The sequence below is a fragment of the Fusarium pseudograminearum genome, chromosome 2 (assembly GCF_000303195.2).
Source record: "Fusarium pseudograminearum CS3096 chromosome 2, whole genome shotgun sequence".
Lineage (NCBI taxonomy): Eukaryota > Fungi > Ascomycota > Sordariomycetes > Hypocreales > Nectriaceae > Fusarium > Fusarium pseudograminearum.
Window position 1 is genome coordinate 8,363,023 of NC_031952.1, and position 20,488 is coordinate 8,383,510.

The 20,488-nt window shown below is 47.8% G+C and overlaps 7 protein-coding genes across 7 annotated transcripts, besides 1 other annotated feature; 3 read left to right on the forward strand and 4 right to left on the reverse strand.

The window, feature by feature from the left end:
• Positions 1–1,872: 1,872 nt before the first annotated feature.
• FPSE_10370 (uncharacterized protein) lies at positions 1,873–2,544 on the reverse strand (the record flags this gene model as incomplete). The annotated part of the gene is made up of 1 exon (XM_009263487.1): positions 1,873–2,544. One exon carries the CDS (start codon positions 2,542–2,544, stop codon positions 1,873–1,875), a length of 672 nt encoding a protein of 223 aa, XP_009261762.1.
• A 1,241-nt stretch (positions 2,545–3,785) lies between these two features.
• Positions 3,786–5,553, reverse strand: FPSE_10369 (uncharacterized protein; the record flags this gene model as incomplete). The annotated part of the gene is made up of 2 exons (XM_009263486.1): positions 3,786–4,943; positions 4,999–5,553. The coding sequence occupies 2 exons, from the start codon at positions 5,551–5,553 to the stop codon at positions 3,786–3,788; spliced, it is 1,713 nt and encodes a 570-aa protein (XP_009261761.1).
• A 2,428-nt stretch (positions 5,554–7,981) lies between these two features.
• Positions 7,982–8,035: a repeat region.
• Positions 8,036–8,098: 63 nt separating this feature from the next.
• On the forward strand, positions 8,099–9,787 carry FPSE_10368 (uncharacterized protein; the record flags this gene model as incomplete). The annotated part of the gene is made up of 1 exon (XM_009263485.1): positions 8,099–9,787. One exon carries the CDS (start codon positions 8,099–8,101, stop codon positions 9,785–9,787), a length of 1,689 nt encoding a protein of 562 aa, XP_009261760.1.
• A 142-nt stretch (positions 9,788–9,929) lies between these two features.
• FPSE_10367 (uncharacterized protein) lies at positions 9,930–13,721 on the reverse strand (the record flags this gene model as incomplete). The annotated part of the gene is made up of 1 exon (XM_009263484.1): positions 9,930–13,721. One exon carries the CDS (start codon positions 13,719–13,721, stop codon positions 9,930–9,932), a length of 3,792 nt encoding a protein of 1,263 aa, XP_009261759.1.
• A 1,099-nt stretch (positions 13,722–14,820) lies between these two features.
• Positions 14,821–15,489, forward strand: FPSE_10366 (uncharacterized protein; the record flags this gene model as incomplete). Its single annotated transcript, XM_009263483.1, has 1 exon — positions 14,821–15,489. The coding sequence occupies one exon, from the start codon at positions 14,821–14,823 to the stop codon at positions 15,487–15,489; it is 669 nt and encodes a 222-aa protein (XP_009261758.1).
• Positions 15,490–17,307: 1,818 nt separating this feature from the next.
• Positions 17,308–18,213, reverse strand: FPSE_10365 (uncharacterized protein; the record flags this gene model as incomplete). Its single annotated transcript, XM_009263482.1, has 1 exon — positions 17,308–18,213. The coding sequence occupies one exon, from the start codon at positions 18,211–18,213 to the stop codon at positions 17,308–17,310; it is 906 nt and encodes a 301-aa protein (XP_009261757.1).
• Positions 18,214–19,536: 1,323 nt separating this feature from the next.
• On the forward strand, positions 19,537–20,162 carry FPSE_10364 (uncharacterized protein; the record flags this gene model as incomplete). The annotated part of the gene is made up of 2 exons (XM_009263481.1): positions 19,537–20,014; positions 20,065–20,162. 2 exons carry the CDS (start codon positions 19,537–19,539, stop codon positions 20,160–20,162), a joined length of 576 nt encoding a protein of 191 aa, XP_009261756.1.
• Between the last annotated feature and the right edge of the window lie 326 nt (positions 20,163–20,488).

Here is a 20,488-nt window from a genome sequence, read left to right on the forward strand (position 1 = left end):
AAGGGTCTGGCCGGGGATTGAACCCGGGACCTCTCGCAAGCAATGCTATAGGGTTTTCCCTAAGCGAGAATCATACCACTAGACCACCAGACCGGGTCATTTATAATGATTGTTGAGAGGAGAAGCGCAATTGGGGGTCATGTATACGACACGGTGGTGTTGAGGGATCTCGAGGTTGTGGTGTTGCAGTACCGAAGGATGAGCGGGCTGGCCATAAATTGGAAGGGAACATTTCTCGATTGGGTTTCGATGTAGTCTAGCCAAATTGATTGCAATGCATTAATCAACGGGGCGTTGGGTTGCGGGACGTTGTTTTCGTCGTGTCCCTCCCTGTAGGGTAAACAAAGACGCAATTGTTGAAAGTGAGAAACGGGTCCTATCGGCGGTCATAATTTGCGACGAGTAACAGATATGTCTTTAGTCAGTTTAATTCCTAGTTGTATTCGTTTGATCACTTGGCGTTTTACCAAGTTTGACCGCGTTTGGGTTGGATGTGATGGACTGTGAGAGTGAAGTGGACAAAGTTCAAACTGGTGAGCAGATTGAAATGTCAATACCAACTCCCAGCTGAAATTGACACAGCAAGAGGAGGAATCAAGAGATGAATGGCACAAAATAAACCAGGAAATTGGTACCATATTGTGACTGATAGTTTCTATATAGTTAACTTTAGATGAATGACGCGACAAGATGTTGTTAAACCCATCGCATCATTGATAGGGTAATTCATCTGTGACTACTAAGGTAGGCATCTGTAGCTTCACAAGACGTAGCGCTATCCTAAACAATACCACAAACAATACGGTTGGGCGATTGAGTAATCTGCTGTTTGTAACACTCTGTATTCCTTCTTCTAATTGAGTGGGTGTGTAGGTATAGTCAAATGATCAATTCTGATCCACAGAAGCCAGTATGGAAGGATGGCTACATCGAGGGACGTTACTTGAGCTGGTCATCAAGGTCTGTATCTCAGCGCATGGAACCAAGCGTTCTTTCATCGCAGCAGCATTGAACCTAAAAGTACAAGTCAAGAACCATACAGCACCGTTGAAATAAACGTGTAGTAGGCCGTTATTGTAATCTAGAATTGACATGTGCAAGACGCACGCGAGCCCATACCCACCATGTCCACCATTGGTTCCAGGACACGTCAAGAAACACGCCCATTCCTCATCACCAAATAACCTTCCTCTTCCGGCTTTGACCCTCCACACAAACTAATAATCCTCGTCAATCTCGAATCCGGCACCCAGAACAATAATCCGTATCTGGGATCGAGAGTCAAACTCTACAAGGGACGTGATGCAAATCCCTAGGGCTATATGTGGAAAATCGTACGATGTGTGGAGATGCATCCCGACAGGGTGGTCACGTGATGGCCATTCTGATGATGAGAATTCACTGATTAAAGACGCAAACAAGATCAATTATGGGATTATTTAACTTTGTTTGCTTTATAAAAGAGTAAAGACAAGTCCAACATCTGTTTCTTTACTAAACTCAAGGCTTGTTGGCGCCACCAACACAATCCCACTAGCATCGCCATTGACACCTTGAAGGCCCAGACCGTCATATCGGCGGTCGAGCCAAGCCGTGGTCCCTGTTGCAGTTACTTGTAGGGCTGAGGACTTGTGATATCCCTGCATATCAGGCACTTACGATAACGCTACTGTCATGTTTAAAAGGTGGACGTCCACCCTTGGTTTGACATTGACTTGTTCTTGTCATGTACAGCTTTCGTCTGGACAAACACAGAGTCACCCATGGTACCACTCCGTCTGGACATACATAGAGTCAACCAGTACTCTATCGCTACATTGAAACGGTATTGTAATTCTCATTCTATCAACGCCAAATCGCTCCCCTCCCCAATTATTTCTTGTCAACAAGGTTGTAAATCTTTTGGATATCGCCCAGCACCGCCTCAAAGTCAATCTTAAGATCCTTGAGCAGACCGTCCTTGAACCCAAACACCCATCCGTGAACGATGGGGTACTTGTTCTCGTGCCATGACTGCTGAACGTCGGCAGACTTGATGACGTTGCGGCACTGCTCAATGACGTTGAGCTCGACGAGCCGGTCGTATCGCTCGCTCTCGTCGGCGATGGCATCGAGCTCCTTCTCGTGGAGGCGGTACACGTCGCGGATGTTTCGCAGCCAGGGGTTCAGCAGACCCAGGTCCTGGGGTGTCATGGCGGCCTTGACACCGCCGCAGCCGTAGTGGCCGCAGACGATGATGTGCTTGACGCCGAGGTGCTTGACGGCGTAGTTGATGACGCCCATGGCGTTGAGGTCAGTGTTGCAGACGAGGTTGGCGATGTTGCGGTGGATAAATGCCTCGCCGGGCTCGAGGCCGCAGATCTGCTCGGCGGGGATGCGCGAGTCGGCGCATCCGATCCAGAGGTACTCGGGGGCCTGGCCGGCGGCGAGGTTCTTGAAGAAGTCGGGGTTGACCTTGGCCTTGTTCTCAGCCCACTCGCGGTTGTTGATAAACAGCCGGTCGTGGCTCTGCTGGAGGTACTTTGTGATGTCCTTTTCGGCCATGTTGCGCCACGAGGGGGGTTTTGAAGCGGAGGATGAGGACGGTGACGAAGAAGAGGAACAAGAAGAATGGAAGCGTGTTTGTGAGAAACAAGCAGCAGCAGCTGAAATGGAACGAGAAGAAAGAGTTGAAGCGATGGGAGAGGAACAAAAGGCCGATGAGCGGAGAGAAAATGAAGCGAGCCGAGAGGAAAACATTATGGGCATATATCCACTGGAGTGCGGGAAGAATGGCGCGATAAAGAACCCGGACGAGATGCACGGTGTGGGTGGGATTGGATAGATGGATGTGACAAGTGGACAAAGCACCTGCAGTAGTAGAGCTTCTGTGGTACAAGATAGTGGCACTGTTGGGGGGTGATACAGTGGGAGTCTTGTCTGCAAGTTGGTGGTAGGTAAATTTGGGACGGACAGATGCCGAAAGGTTGAGAGATTGGATGCCAATTTGTTGAGTCAAGTTGACGATAAAACCTTTCTTTTTTTTTCTGCGTTGTCTGTTCGCCCTGCCTTGGTTTTTGGGAAAAAAGTCACTAGTATCAATTAACTTTTGGAACCTCCACTGACGATAAGTTCATCCTTGATAACAACCAAGATTCGGTCGACGGCCCGTACGTAGCCGTGATTTGCCCGGTAGTTGGGCGAGACATTTCCGAGCAGACTCCGTGAAGAGTAATTATCAATTGACAATTACCGTGTGTAATCTTTGTCTTGAGCTACTGTCCTTCTGGCATTTGGCTTCGTTGGGGAGACTAGACTTGTGACCCATGCCAAATGTTACAGGGTCAGGGTTATACTACAGGGACGGAACCCGGGGAATATCATCTCATCTCATCTCTGTTTTTTTTTTGTTTGCGCACTGCCGATGACCCTAACCCCACGCAGACGCTAAAAAATGTTGGATGGCTTGTGCTGTTTACGAGAGCAGCTGTTGGCGAGAGAGCTGTTAGTGAGAGTACTAAGCTACTAGGTACCTATGTAAGACTGAACGGCTATTGTCAACAGCCCGAATTGCCGGATCCCGGGAGGAGCTTTGGTCTTCTGGAAGAGCTCCCCAAACAATAACCCCTCTTTTTTATTTCCGTCACTGCATCTCCAGTATCAGAACATGCTACAACTGATATTGATTAAACAGATGAGTCTCAAAATATGTAAATAATCATTTACCTGCCAGAAAACACCAATTGAACTCTAACATATTCAGCGTATTTCCTTCTTTTTCGTACAATCCCGTAATTCACAACTCATTAGCTGACAGGTCCTCCTCCCTTTTGTTTCTGTCGTCGTCTCTCTTCAAAAACAGGCAACCAATCCTCGATCTGTGTAGACTTCTTATATTCCTTCATTTTCCTCGCAGCGTCACGTGCGATATCATTCATCACTTCCCACTCAGCAGCCTGCCGAGCCTCATAATCCGCCGACGACTTCTCTTGCATGACCTTGGCGACTTGGTCTTGTCGCGCCAGAAGCTTCTCGCCCGCTGACTTGAGAGTCTCCTCTATTTGACGCTTCTCGACCGACTTGGTCTCGAGATTTCCCTTCTCAGGCTCCAAAACACCGCGCATCGCAGCCAACATCTTGTCTTGCCAGGCGTTTCTGACTTCAGGGACCTGGGCATTGTATGCCCCTATCGCCGCCCCTATCGCCCTCTCCTGTTCGTCGATTTCAGCTTGGAGTGAATCAAACTCTTTGGAAACGCTGTCGAACGTATTCTTATGCAGTGCATATTGCGCGTTGCTTTGATTCAAAGCCTCGTTTTCATCCTCATACCTCTTTTCACAGCTACGGAGCTCTGCGATGCGCTTGTCGCTTTCTTCTGCTGAAGTAGCCTCAGTTGGAAGCTCCTGGCCACAGAGATATGAGATAATCTCCCTCGTTCTGTCGCCCATGTCAACCTCGACCCGGCATCGCTTCGAGTCAGGCTCTGAACTGTGACATTCATCGTTGACACGTTTATATGGCGTTGGGGAGCCTATCTTGGCCTTGATATCTGTAGCCATACGCCTAGTCGCAGGCGATGCGGTGATGCGCTTGCGACTCTCTGGAGAAGACTGTGGCGCTGGCGTAGGCGCTTTAGGAGTAAAACAGTCATTCTTATAAGGAGGGATCTCAAGATTCTTCTTCTTGGAAGAGGACGTATTGGACTGGGGCGCAGGCGTGACAGGAGTCGGTGTCTTTGTTTGCATGATTGGGGTGCCATACCGGACAGACAGCGACGACTCCTGACTCAGTTGTCTGGTAGCCACGTGCTCATCCTTCAAAAGGCCCATGATAAACGTTTTTGGGTCATCGTTCCATTTCTCGGGTTTTGAGTTGATTTTCCCAAACTTGATAAACTCATGAGCCGCCATGACAACGAATTGTCCGCTCAAATAACGTTGTTTAGGGGCTTGGTCAGGACCAGACTTGGGTGAATTAGCAGAACGAACGACAGATATATCACGCATAATTTGAACTTACAATCCGTCCAAACCTCAACTCCATGGCTTTCCCATGATGTAGCCCCAACCAATGCTGAAGCTTCTTTTCGACATCGTGTCCGCGGTCTTTTCCGGGTAGAGAATCATAGTACAGCGCTCTGATATATGTTCTGTTAATGCCTTCGTGCTGTTCGCTGACGAAGGCGAGGCCCCAGCCCCCGTGACCCGCAGGATGAAGCACCGGCGCCAGGAACTTCTTCGGTGTGCGATCTGGCTTACTGTTTATAGAATGGGTGGTAAGGTAACTTGACGGCATTACCTCGATACCTAGAAGGGGAACTTTATCTTTCAACAGGTCTAGAAGGTGATCTAGAACCTCTGGTGTAAAGGTGTGATTGTTGTTGAGTGCATTGATGCATAGTTCTCTCAGTGCCTTGGCTGTCGACGTCTGAGGGTCGAACACTGTGCTCCCAACGTTGATAGTGTCGCCACTAGTCGGCCGAGATTGCTTAGATGGCATTGTGTTAGTGTGAATAGTGTCAAATGGAGGTGCAGGAAGACCGATGGCAGAGCTCATAGAGAGAGTTGCCGCCATGATGAAGAGATATATATCGAAAGATATATAATTCAAGGCAGGTACAGCGTATTGCGTATGATAGAACAGGCTATTGCTTTGTGTTTGAGCGAGAGATGCAACAGACTGGGGGAAAGGGAAGCCAAACTTGTTTTCTTGAATCAAGCGGTAATGCAGAACAAAGAAGACAGCATCTCGTTCAAAGTTGTGGCTTTTGGGTGTAAATGTGAATGGTTGGACTGTGGGATGGTTTGCCTTTGAATACAAGGCTGTTATTGGATGAATCCAAGAAACAAACGTTGGAGATGATGTATTCGATATTAGAAGTCAAATCATGCGAGATGAACTTGTCTTTATTATATACCCAAGTATCTCAAGGTAGCCACACGTTTCTATCATGGAAACAAAGAGAAACTATCTCAAGTGAGCAAACATAGCTAAGAGACATCTAATAATGATGTTTCCAGGCTAGTGTCTTTAGAATATACTTTTTGTATTGTGTTGTGCCATCTTGCTAAAAAGTGTGGGGTATTGAATACAGTGATTGGTCGATGAGTTTGTTTGTTGGTTGGTAGTAACATTTCTTTGTTACATGGGTTTATAGCAAAGATGGGTTTGGGAACCTAAGAGGTGTCTATGTGATATATGAAGTGAAGTATATATTTCCTGGTGCTTGGCTCTGCACGTAATAGATGTTCTCTGTCTCCACATACACTCTCTGTCCTAATCAGGATTCGATAGTAAGTCGTTAAGAACGAAAAGTCCTCAAGGTTTATTGTGATTTAAAAATGAAAGAAAAGAACTCGCTAAGAGTGAGAGAAAACTCTTGCCATGACGAATGACCCTCATCACACCGCAAGACAGGCAATATCTTCACATGGTGTGAGTGGGGGATCGTCCGTCTGCGCCCGTACCTGAATTTGCGACGTGGCTTGCATCCTTGCTTGTTTGTGGCGGGTAAAAAGATGGTCTGATAGGTGCTTTATGTTATGAGTCACCCTATTGTGAATGCGAATAGCCTACCTGGTTACTTTGGGGGTGTCATCTTCTTATAAACAGTTTCCTCGAGAGAAGAAATAATAAAGTGAGGCTGCAAAAAGCAAATCCTTGTGAAGATCAGAGTCGCTTGCTGGTTGGGTCTGGGAAGTTGCCCCGCTGCTCTCTGCACGATGAGATGTCAGAGGCATACTGCATCCTTGTATGAACAGTCACGGGCCAGAAGATCGGGAGGGTGGATATGGTGTGATTGCTGTGATGAAATGGGCGTCAAGAGAAGAAGTTTGGGTGTGAATAGGTAGTTTGTTTACTTGGTTGGTTGCACCGCCTGTCTTTCGAATCATGTGGAAACATCTTATCCCGAACGAAGACACTCCATCTCTGTAGGACTCTGGCAGAGAAACAATCTAGAGACGAGACTTTAGTAATACCGTTAGGACTATCTCTATTTCTCTTTATCTTCAAGAATAAAACAAAATAAAAAAGACGTCATGCCCCGCCAGCAAATCCGAGATACGCGACATGTACGCGCAATGTTCTGCCCAGCCGCGACGCAACACCAAGAATATCTACCCAACTGTCACCAAAGCATGTCGCAACCCAACAACGAACCCAGCCACGTTAGATGCTGATGATCTGCTGCATCCTTAGCTTGAACGACAAATCACCCCACAGGAGCGGTAGGCGGGCGGGTATTTTTTTGAGGTTCCTCCTAACGGGATGAACGTATCTTTTATTCCGGTCCCTACTTGCATTGGTGTTTTTGAGACATATTTGGGCAGGGATGAGAGTCAGTTTGAGTGAAGCTAGGATGAAGATTCCTTTACGTCGAATGGCAGCCCAACGCAGTGTGTAAACAGATAGACAGTGTCAAGTAGGGAGTCTAAGTTGTCGAGAAACTCAACCTGTGAGGCTAATAGCTACCTCCTAGCTTCTTTGTAGCTATCTGTTTACTGGTATTCATCGTTTGTAAGCGCTGCGGACTATGACGTCGCCCCCGTTTCAACCCCATGTCGTCCACAACATATGTCTTACAGTTCACCATGGGCCACTCCATCGGATTCATTCAGACCCAAGCATCCGTAATTCAAAAACACCATCTCTATTAATCTCGCCACTTATTACTATCATCACATTGCATTCACTGCCAGCAAATCAACCCAATGCGAAAACTGCCAACCTGCCAACTGTCAAACACGCTAGACAGCGAACACCCGCCAGCTCGCAAACGCAAGGACACTAGTCTCGCTTAACAATCAATCTCCGCAATCGTTGCGACTAGGATCTTTTTTTTTTCTCTCTCCCAAGCTCCAGCCTCCAAGTCCGCCCGGTTAATAATCAAATCAGCTTCTAGAATCGAATCTATGATGCCGAAGTCGCGGTCAGTCGGACTATCGGGGGGGCGGTCGAGACGAAACACACCGACCTACCCGAAAAGATGATATACCTTCGCCTTTCCTCTTCTCCTCTTGCTCTCTTTTTTTCCTTTTTCTTTTTCTTTTCTCTTTGTCTACAAAAACAACTCTACTCAGAGTTGAATAGTAGCAGCTAGCTATAAGCAACAGCAACAATGGCTGACCCACGATCCCCCGGTTCGAGGTCTCCTGTTTCATTCAATCGGTCTCCTTATGATCCAAGATCACCTCCTCCTCCAAGGTCTCCCCGATCTCCTCCTCCCCCACCACGAAGACCTTCCAATCTTGTCCACCACGGCTCATCCTCCGACCAACGTCTCGGCCACCTCATCGCCTACGGCACTCTCCCACCCGACCCTTCCGCTGAGCTACCAGACATCCAACATGTCGAGCCCTCACCAGAACCCCCCGAACCATCCAAGCCGACAAGCCCGAGCTCCCGCGCGCTCCCACCCGATCTGCTCCGCGGTCTCTTGATGCTCCTCATGGCCATGGACCACATGGGTCTCGCCCTCAACAGCTGGTCCCACGGCACCGGCCGAGAGACCGAGATGGACGGCCTGCCCATCAAGGAATGGAACACAGACTTCGCATACTTTATCCGCACGCTTACACATCTCTGCGCGCCGGGTTTCACGCTGCTTTTGGGTGTGGGAGTGGTGTACCTCGGACGATCTCGCACGAAGCTCGGCTGGTCCAAGTTGCGAATCGCGCGGTACTTTGCTGTGCGCACGGGAGTCTTGATCCTGGCAAACTTTGTCATGGGCTTCGTTATGACGCTGGGCAAGGTGTGGCTCATGAACGCCGTCTTGTTCTCGCTCGCCATCGATTACTTCCTTGCTGGTATGCTGTGGTTGGCGATTGACTCGACAGAGCCTCTTCTGGCCAGCGCTCTTGCTCGCTTCTTCCCTGAGGAGGAAGATGATGAGGAGAATGAAGCACTGTTGGGAGGTTCACCCATCAAGAAGACAAGCCGCGCAGAGAGCATCTCATGGCATGCGCACAATGTTCTTCTTGCAGCGCTTGGTTTGGTGACCATCTGGTGGAACATCTGGTTGTCTCCAACCCACGGTCACTGCGAGATCCAGGACCACGCAACGATCCATTCTAGCGACAACAACGGCGGTCCTTCCGATGGCCCTGCTGTATCCCACAATCCCTGGTTCGGCCTCTGGTTCTGGACCACTATTACACCGCGCGTCATGTCCGTCTTCCCACCCATGGCATGGGTATCCTTCGCCATCCTGGGACTGCTGTACGGCCGCATCGACGTCATGAAGACATGGAACGCTCGAGTTTCTTCTCTGTGCCATTTCGTCGCAGGCCTGTTCTTCTTCCTCCTCTTTGTCTTGACGCGCGTCGCGCACTTTGGCAACCTCTCCGAAGGATGTCTCCAGACGCCCGCTCACGTCGACCACCCCGACCGCAACCAGTACCTTGTCTCGGTCCAGTCCTTCTTCTACATCATGAAGTACCCTCCTGATGTCGCATTCTGGGCTTTCACCATGGCCGGTAACTTGTTCCTGCTCGCCATCTTCCGCGGCATCCCCACACGCGTAGCAAGCCGATTCACTATGCTGATTGACTTTGGACGCGCCGCGCTGTTCTTTTACATCGTGCACATGTTCTTCGTCTTTGGCTTTGGCGCTTTCTGGGTCTACATGGTTGGCTATGATACAGGAAGGCCGAAGCCCATGAACCCTGATGTCACAGATGGCATCGAGAATCCTTTTGCGTTCCTCGGCATTTGGGCGCTGGCCATGTTGATGATGTGGCCTGTTGTGAGGTGGTACGGTCGCTTCAAGGCAACCAAGACTGCTGACTCCCTTTGGAGGCTCTTTTAAGTAGCACATGTATAAGAAATGATGCATAAGAAATGTTTATGGGTAAAATGATAGATTGTATAAATGAATAAATGAAAGAATGGCAATCAAATATATTGTATTTAAATGAGTGATTTATTATATCCAACTCAAATCCTTCCCTTCATTTCTGTCCCTCCAACTGGTCTTTTCGCGTGCGCCAAAATGGCAACCAAGACTTATCCTCACGAGTCGATTCCCTCCTAGCACTGGACTCTCTTTCGCGCCTATTTGATGGCCCTGGTCTATCTCTCTCATTCCCATCCTGACCCGATCCAACATCTCTCCTCCCACGAGACCTCTCCCGACGATGCGATCGCTCGCGATGCTGCGTCGTCTCATGCGAAGATACAATATCAAGCTTCATCTTCTTCAAATCCTTTCCAAAATGCGGTAGATCATACAACTCCTGAATCAGCCTCCTCACACCTTCATTGGTAAGAAGCTTGTCTGACGAATCGCGAGGAGCCCGCATGTTCTGCTTGATCGTCTCGGTGAGTTCTTGATGTGCTTCTAGATCTTGCTTGAGCCCTTCCAGCTTCTTGACGTTTATATCAACGTTCATCTTTCTGTCCCTTGCGCGTTGGATCTTGTTTTGTTCGTTCTTTATGAGTTCCATGTAGTAATTCTGAGTCCTGTCGTTGACGGCAGTGATGGCATGTTTCTTGAGATATGCCACGAATCGCACCATTGCTGTTCGTAATTGATCACGCTCTTTTTCGTATTCCTCCTGAAGATCTGTGATTTTGAGTATGCCTTGTTGACGAACCTCTATGTCATTTGTATTCGCCTTTAGACGACGTTCAACATCGGTGTCCTTGACTTGAACCTTGTGTTCCTTTAGTTCGTAGAGGATATGTACGTGCTCCTGCCAATGGTGACCGCATCCCTCCTTGCTGCAGATCGTCTTGTATTTCTTGAAAGCCCGACAGGCCACAAGGCCTGGATCGCCAGGTGCATTTTCAGTGACGTTTGGAAGTTTGCAGTCTTGATGGCAGACTGATTTGTAGTCTATGACTACTTCACCGTTCGGGTTTGTCTTTAAGTCGCAGCAGTCGCTGTTCTTACAAACCGTGCGTGGTTTCTCCAGTTTCTCGGCTCTCAGCTCAAGCCTTTGTAGATGCAGCTTCCTTTTTAGTTTGTCACCAGTTAGTTTCGTGTCCTGGAGCTCCTTTAAATCCCTGTCGAGGAGTTCAATGTTGTCCTTTATCGCTTGCGCTACTTGGACCATGGGGATCATCAGTTGTTCTACCGCTCGACGCACCCCATCCATGCTGAGAGTCTGCCCGACATCATGCGGTTTGAGCTTATCAACATGTTCAAGAAACCTTAATGCCTCAGCTCTCGACTTGTCCCAGCTCTGACGGCACTTTCTCTCGTCATCCCCCTCGATTCCTCGGTACAGGGCTGCGAGATAACGAAAACTCTCCGCATCGAATGAGTATGCTGTTTGACGATCTAGGACAAAGTCGACATTGGTATGATCTTGCAGCTTGCGTTTGAGGATGGGAAAACAGTCGCCGGGACGATAGTTAGAGTCCATGGTGTGAGTAAAGCCAAATGCAATGTTGGGGACTGCGTCGCGTTGGATATTCGACAAGAGCTCTTCAAAGCAGAATTGAAACGTCGCCGTCATACGAGTTTCGTTGGTTTTGAGCAGGATCAACACGCCGTGAAGCTCCTCATAATCGCGTAGCCTGTCCATGATTCCCCTCAAGTTCTCCTTGTCCTGCTCAGGGCCTCGTGTGTCACCGATGCCAGGAGTGTCAAACAGGCGATATGTAGTGTTTCTGTACTTCATAGTATAGGCCGAGGTTTTTTGTGTCGCAGAATCGCCTCCAGTACCGTCTCGCTCATCATCTCGAGAGCCTACACGGATGACTTCAGTTTCATAGTCCAATGAGCCAGAGCGACTCGGTATAGTGACTGAAAATTGGCAGGGAATCACATATTCGAGCTTTCTTTTGGAGTGTGTCTTTGCCTCGCTGAAGCTGTGGAACTTGAGAAAGTTGTAAAAAGCATTAATAAATGTCGACTTTCCAACGCCGGTCTCGCCCAGTACCAAAATGTTACGATAGAGAGGTCGAGGTGATCGTTTCAGGCACTTATCCAGGTCCTTTGAAGAGGGTCGGTCGAAATCACGCCCATGACTCTCCTTGTCACACTTGAACCGCCAAGTGTGGCAGAGAGCTCGCCCACAGTCGCAGTATATATAGTCATCCCCTGAACGAAACTCAATAAAAGCATCGCACTCGGTACATGTCCACTTGCAATCTCGTTGGGAGTCGCAACTCTTTCCTGGACAGGGCATCCTGATGAGACGTAGTTCCGAGAGTCCTTGTGTAGTAGATGTATCGATAGCGTCTCGAGGGCAACGTGCGATGCATTTTCTAGAATGCCTTTGTCGCTCTGGCTCAGATGCCAAGTCTTCCTGCTCGGATGACGAGTAAATCTGCTCTTCGTGCTGCGTTGACATAACGCTATTTCTCTGCATCTCGCTGAATCGAGCACAGTCGAGATGTTTTCGCTGTGACGGGGCATCGCAATCGATGATATAAACCTGACATCGTCTCTGGGGATTTAACAAAAACTCCATAAAGGCATTGCGCTGATCTATCCACGAACTAGAGCCCATGATCACAGCGTTGTTGAACTCAAAGGTATATGGTGTAGGGCTATCGTGGGGTAAACTAAAATTCTTGAGAGACAGGCCGTTGAAGCCGATGTATGAAGCACCATGTTCCACAGCTTGGGTGATGAAATTGATCTTGTCACTCTGCTGTCCGACGAGCAAGGACATCCTCTCGGGTGATTCAGTCTCGACTGTCCTGCACAGAGTGTGGAAATGATTGTCATTTTTAACACCGCTTCTGACTTGAAGCACTCTTCTTTTAAATTCGACTTTGACGTTGTTTTCGACTCCTGAAATGCGCAGGATCGCATCATTGACACCATCGATATGCTCCAAAGGTATATAGTGCTTTCTTGCTTGAATGAACACCTTGTAGTCATCTAGCCGTTCTTTGCTTTCTTTGAATCGGTCAAAGATATTTAGAACTGGCTCTATATCGGCAGCGGCGATTTGTGGTCGAATGAAGTTGAGAATATCAGGGGTCCCAAGTGCGATCGCATTCAGCACATGCAAGGGAAGTAGAGTGTATATGATCGGGTATCCGTTTTGCCCGTCATCTGCACGAATCTGTCGTGGACCAGTTTGAACAAACGTGCATAATAGAGCCAGACTTGGCATTTGAATGCCATACTCTTTCTGTATATCTGTATAGAGTTTGAACTCGTACTTGAGCGCCAATCGTCTGTTGACAGTTTTGTCACTGAAGTCGAGTGAAGGGAGAGACATGGCAATGTCGTGCACTGTTCTCACATCCTGGTAGAAGACAGGCTCCACGCTGGGTCTGTGTTCAGGGTCAGGGATGAGATACTTCATGGTGATAATGCTTTGAAGTCCATAGTTGACTCCAACGACGACATAAGTGCTGTAGCGATCCGTAGAGTGGATGGATCCCTGGGCAATTATGTCTAGGAAGTCTGGCTCCTTAAGATCCAGCCACTCCCTGGAGGTGTTGTAAATGTGACGAACATTGCCGTGAAGGATATTCTTTTGTGAGGTGCCATCCTTTAGAAAGATGCCAGATCCTTGAGGGACGATCAAGTCGCAAGCGACACTCGCAGCAAGGTTCGAATCGATACCCATAAAGGTAAATCTGTCCCTATGGGTCGCGCCCACAGACGAAGTAATCTCATGCTGCTGTTGTATCTGACACGGAGACCTTGAGACGATACCTTCGGGTATGGAGATAGGTAGAACTGAAGACGGAAGGAATTGGTCGCGCTTTGCGTCGTATAAAGTTCCGATAGGGACGTCTTGACCAAGGGCTGGTCTGTGTATCTCTGCCATCTTGAATGACGAACTCAAGTCGGATTTTGGAACAGGACGAGATGAGGTGTGGCATGTAAGTGGGAAGAGTAACAGAAGCTTCCATTCGGGGAATTGTATGCATTAATTGCCCAACGGTCGTTGTGTGTCACAACTTAGGAGGAGTGTACAACCTCCCATTTGGTCATGAGATTGTCAAGATGCGTGACCTATGTTGTGAGAGTGCCCTCCGTTTCAATGTAACATATTTTGGGCTTTGGGCGACCCTCCTTCATCAATGGTAGCATGTGACTGCATGCAGCATATTTAAGTCTCTAAAACTCTTCCTGAAGATTCTCTGCATCTTTCATATATCAATTACCGGGACTCCCTTTCTAGAGTCACAGTAGTCAATATATGAACGACGTAGAAAATCTTAAGGAAGAGTTTTAAAAGCTCAACTATGTCGGGTGCAGTCGCAAGTTGCTATCGATATGAAGGAGGATCACTTCAGCCCTGTCAGATGCCACCCATGCAAGCTTCTGCATTTAGACACTGTTTGTTGTGACTCCGTTAGCAAAAGGGATCAGTGTAGGACATGCTGGGCAAACAAACTGACAAGTTGATGTTTTGGTGATATGTGCTGAAGGAAGAAGCCGTGGGTTGTTCACAAGGTTACTGCTTTTGTGTTATGCGAGAATAAGGTTGCGTTTTGTGCCCTACTTTCCGTGACTCTCTGCTACAGAGAAATGTATTGGATTTAAAGTTGTACAGACCACCAAATAAAAGTAACGTTTCCTTGTCACCCGAAACTCGCCTTATGAGACATGTTTGCGAGATCGGGGCGGCTTTGACTGGACAAAAGAAGATTGCCAACTTTGAGTAACATTGGGGCCAGCGACAGATGTCCGTAAAAGGCACAATAAGGCTACCTACATAATTATCTTCGCATGTTCTTGTAGATATATCCAGTGATGGTGGGGGATGGGGATGAGATGAGAGAGAGTTGCCGGCATTAGGTATGATAATCTTTCTTTCTTGATTGACGCCTATTTCTTTAAGATTCATACCCACATCAAACAGATTAGCAAGCAATCCAAGCACATCAAGACGGCTTTTGTTGGCTCAACGCAGACTATAAATGGAGGACCCAGTGACGCTCCGGTGCAGCGACTCCGAGGACAAGTCATGGCAGCTTGAGCGACGCCAGGCATGCTCAGTGTCGCCTTATCTGGCTCGAATTTTCAACCCAGAGAGCACTCATGAAGCCGTCATATCTAATACCAAACATGAAGTCTTGGAGCTGTTCTGTGACTGGGCCAAGAACCCTACCACCCTCGTCGATTCAAACGACAATTCTCACATGCAAGAACCGTGGCTATCGAACACAGCAGCAGCGTGGCTACTGGGAGAAAGGTTGAAAGCTGAAGACTTCAAGAAGTACTGCATGAGCGTGTTCATAAAGAACTGCGCTTTCTCTCCATTTGGGCCATGGAAGGAGATCGAGACTTACGCTAGGGATGAGTCTCCCCTTGCACGCTTCAGCAATCACTGGATCGCGTGGAATATCAGCCTATTAGAGCATGTACCGCTAGAGTATGCAGGGCTCAAGGCTGTAGACCTGGCCAAGTCTGTGACCCAATATACGGGAGACCCAAGAGATCTTGATAAAGGGCACTGGTACTCAAGTTGTGGCGATCAGATCGGCCTTTTGTGCAAGCATCATCCGATTGCTAAACAGAAAACGGTGGACGAGACACAGACTTCGCAAGGACTTTCGGCGATCAATGGCGAACTAGACACGAAGTAACCATCTGAGAAATTGACCAAGCCAAACAAAAGCCATCGCAGGCTGCCAATATAAGATACCCACGATTCAGAACATGAGAACCCATCGCAGAGCCGTCCGGCATTGAGCCATCGATCAAGCTACCAGAGTACTCGATCAACTTCTACCGACTCAGTATATGTTCCTTCGCGGTATATTTGTGGGATCCGCGCAAGAAAAGGAACTATGTATCGCTGGAGCTCAAGTGTAGGTTTACTACAGAACAGGGTAACAATTACTGACGTTTATCAGCTTATATTCGCCTCTTGCTTGTGCATCAATCTAGGATTATGTGTTGACATCCTTGTTCACAATTATGAGGGTATAAACACCTTGATACTTTCCTTTAGCATAGTTTGCGCCGCTCTGGGAATACTCTGCGGGTTTGTGCCTTCAAGGGTACCATGGTATTGGGTATGTGCCTTTGCGGATGGGGTTGTCATGATCATTAATACAACTTCTTGCTGCAAAGTGGCCAATGTCTCTGTTTGCTCTAGGATGGGAGTATTGACTACGTTTGTATGGTTAAGCCTGCCTATTTCTTGGGCACATCGATTCGTTTGGAAGAAATATTGGTACTAAAGAAGTGACCAGAGACAAAGTGCAAGGGCCTCGATCATCTGGGAGGTAGATGCTTGAGAGTTGTATTTCTCCACGGGAACACTTTGCAAGCCTAAGCATGCAAGATAGATGCAAAGATATTTTACTATTATCTCTTCCATCAATCGGCATGAAAATCACATTGCGAAGGATACTCTGGACCATGTGTGTAGATGACATCCAGTGACTCTATAACAGCCATCTTTCTCAAGTCTAAATTTAAGCTGTAGACCAAACTGTCAGCATTCATTGGCCAGGGCTTTTGTTAAGCAAAGTCGACCGGGCTTGTGGCGCACTCCATGGTCATTTAGGTCAGGGTCAGAGCCAGAACAAACACTCCCAGAAACGGCGCTGACAGGAGCGCCACATGTTCGTGTGAGAGTCTGGGGGGAGGTTAAAATTGCAGTGAAGCAGCCTCAATTGACATGTAGACTGCTGATGTGGTTTGCACCTGTACAGAGTATGTATATCTTTACTATGAGTCTTGGGGGAGGTTAAGATTGCAGTGCAGGACATAGCGGATATCATCGAGATATCTCGATATCTCCAAAGAAGATAGGCATAGCCCTTCCGTGATTGGAGCCGCCGATGGCTTGTTCAAAAGTCCATATGCGATCCATCTTGTGGTTATTATTTGATGACTTGTGATATGTTATGTTATGTTGATGTTGGTGGAGGGAAGAGGAAAAAAAGCTGGATTAAAGCAAGTGACGCATTTTGTGCCCCTTATAGTAGGGCAATGGTCATGTGTGAGGGCATTGGAGTCATGATGCTCAAAAAAGTATAATTGAAGATTGAAACCCTATCCCCTGGCAGTGCAGGACGCGATTCGAGCTGCACATCACGTGTCGACGCTGACAAGAGCGCTACCTATTCGTAGGACTTTGGGAGAGGTTAAAATTGCAGTGTAGAAAGAAGGCCAAGATAAAAATGATAGGTGCCTAACCCATGCGTAAACATCCTCACTATGAGTCTGGGGGGAGGTTAAAATTGCAGTGAAGAACGAGTTGAACATTATGGCTTCATTTTGACAAAGGCAAATTTTATAGGTACAATAAGCGTATTATTGAATGCCTATCTCACTACCGACTACCTTTCCATCGTGAGTGTTCAAAGAAAGTGATGCTAAATACAGTCTAGATACAATTAATTGAGAAAGGAAAGAAATGAGAGTAATCGGTTAGATACCAATCAACAACTCTAAGAGTGCTTGGAGACGTGCTTCTTGTGAGCCTCAGTCTTGGCATGGTTCTTGCTCTTGGAGGTTGACTTCTTATCATCCGCGGCAGTCTTGGTGGCCGCATCGTCATCACCAGAATGCTTCTTCTTGCTAGACGACTTCTTGTCATCCTTCTTGGCGGAGGAGTCGTCGCTGGACTTTTTCTTGCTGGGAGAGGGAGTGACCTTGGGGTGATCGTCGGTCTTGGAAGGAGAGTCATCGGTGCCAGAGTGCTTCTTCTTCTTCTTTTCAGCCTCCTTCTTGTCTTTTTCGGCCTGCTTGGCATCTTTTTCGGCTTGCTTGTCTGCCTTCTTCTTGTCCTCGGTCTTAGTCTTGGCAGGAGAAGGAGAGGTCTTGGGCTTGTCGTCTGTCTTGGTAGGTGAATCATCATCACCCGTGTGCTTCTGCTTCTTGCCGTTCTGCTTCTTGGTGCTGGGCGCCTTGAACTTGCGGTCCTTGGCAGCAGAATCATCATCACCGGCACTCTCCTCCTTCTTGATGGCGCCGACCTTGGTGTGAGGAGCAGTAAAGGTAGTGAACATCACTCCATCACCACTGTCATCATCCTGGTCTCCCTTGGGGACATCGTAGCTACCGTCATCATCGTCGTCAGAACGTCTGCTGACTGTACCGCCCTTGACGGCGACAAAGCCGGGAACTATGTTGTTGGCCTTGTTGCCTGTCTTTTCGCTGGGGGAGAACTTGATGCCTGTACCGGCAGCGTGCTTGTTGGGCGCATTTACGAACTTGTTGTTGGTGTTGCTGCCCTGGTTGTTGTTTGTGGTGCCTGGGCGAAGGGCGTAGTTGGACTTGGGAGGGATGAACTGGGGAAAAGCAGAGACCTCGGCGCCAAGGATGGCAACAGCGAGGGCAAAAGTAGCCTTCATCTTGAAGCTTTGTTTTGTTTTGTTTGTAGATGTAGGGAGTGTGTAAGTTTGTGTAATGAAATGAAGAATGAGTGTGTGCTTGTCTGGAATCTCAACTCTATGGGACGAGCAGGTATGCCATCTTATACAACAAAAAGCCTCCCCAAACTCTGTTTCATCGTGGGAATTTAGGTCGTCATGATGTTGTTTGTTTCCGCGCAAAGTTAATCACCGACGCAGGAACGCTGATCAGGGCCGGGACCCTGCATGAGTGCTGCCGCAAAGGACTTAGTCCCGAGTTTATCCAATACTCAAATTCCGAACGTTGCCTACTTTGGTAGAGCCTCCATACCGGGCCATGTAAGTGGCGTTGGCTAGTCCCTGGGCCACGTTCGCGATTCAGGGCCGAGCCAAGTTTGGGTGACCATCTTAACTTGTTGCGAATATGGTGATGTATTGAGAGGAGAAATAAGGTTGGTGCTGTCCCGATTGATTGCGATGGAGGGGGAATAGTTTGGGGTTTTGATCTGGCCGGACCTTGGGGTTGGAATGTAAGGGTTTGGATCATTGTGGAAGGGCCGAAGCAGCATCGGACAGTCGGGATGAGTGATGATTTGTAAGTGAAGAAAGGTCCATTCCCCAGACATGGGTTTGACTATGGGGTAATTGAAAAGAAGCGCCAATTTGTGGTTTGGTGTTGAAGGTCAATTACTCGAGCATCGCAGATGAGACAACGGTTGGGCACAAGGCCGCTTAATTGAGAGGAACTGAATGCCAAGATAATTGTACTGACTGATTCATTAATTCTGTGCCTCGTTCAAAATGAAAGTAGAGCCACGTGGTTGGTGATGGCTTTTAAATAATTAGCTGTTACATCCTTCCATCTCCATCACCAAAGCTCATACTGAGCTGCAGAGTAGACCTCAAGATACCGATGGAGTCAGAGAATACTTCTTTGTCCAAGAGATCAGGGTAATCTTGCCAAAAACAAAGAAACAGCATCGATACAGGTAATTTATTCCATGATTGTAGTATGCCTTGCGACCGGTATTGCGACCTTGACGGCATGATGTTGGATTGAAGATGGCCTCGAGGCAGGCCAATAGCGAGTCGCATTTGAAGATGATGACCAACAACAGGACATCAGCGCTTATATGTTATCTCTGATTCACTGACACGAATTGATGTTATTACTGGCCCTGTGTTCATGCAGGAGGCCGGCCTTCCTGTCATCATGCATCATAAAAGCCGACTGTCGCGCAGCCTGCCTCTTCAACAGTCATCCCGCCTTCAATTCTCCAAACATCATCACATTTCTAGGGGAGATAAATAATAAGAATCGCCATGAATCCAATCGCGTCTATCTTGACCTGCCTTACAGGCAAAGGCCCCTCACCTCAATCATCCCCTCCAGTTCGTGAGATGAGCAACGAAAAGACCCTCATCACCTCCCAGCCAGTTCCCTACTCCGACAACGCCGCCGATCAATTCGTCGATATCCTAAGCACTCACGAAGGTTCCAAAGAAGAACTTCACCATCGTCTCAAGCAAGTTATTTCCACCAACGGCTGGACCGAGAGCCTCGCCGAGGCAGTCGAACGCAAGATCGAGAAGTTACTCCACGACGGTGCAGAGTTGGCCAAGCCCATGGCTGAAGCTGTCAAAAAGGCTACAGAGATAGCTTGGCAGTTTGCGAAAGAACATCCTGTCTATGCTGCTCTTATTGCAGCGGGGACGATTATTGCTATTGCGGTTTTGGTTGAGTTTGATCTCATTTGGATGTTGAGGGCGTTGGGCTTTGATTCAGTTGGGCCTAGAGTTGGTAAGTCAATACATTAATTGAGATATGGAGTGTAAGCTGATATTTTATAGGGAGTTTTGCGGCAAGATGGATGAGCAAGATTGGACAGGTCCCCAAAGGGTCGATTTACTCTTACCTTCAGAGGCTGGGGATGAAGATTGCAAAGTGACAATTATTATGCAAGTTGTGATGGAGCTATGGACACGAGATACCATGCCAGTTTAGCGGAGGCAATAACTAGTTTTCTTTATTTCTTTATTCCAATTAATTCCATGGTTATTCCTGTATTCTTGAGGGATGTGCCTTGTAGTCAGTCAAGGTTCAATTGATTCGACAGAGGTTATTCAAGCTTAAATACGCTCTGACAATGTACTAGCTATCCGATACCCATCCCTCAGGGTATCAGAAAACTTGGCCGTTACGAACATAAGAGACAAAATTATTAGGGCAGCTTATGCTACTTAGACTATGCTGCCCTAATAATTTTGTCTCTTA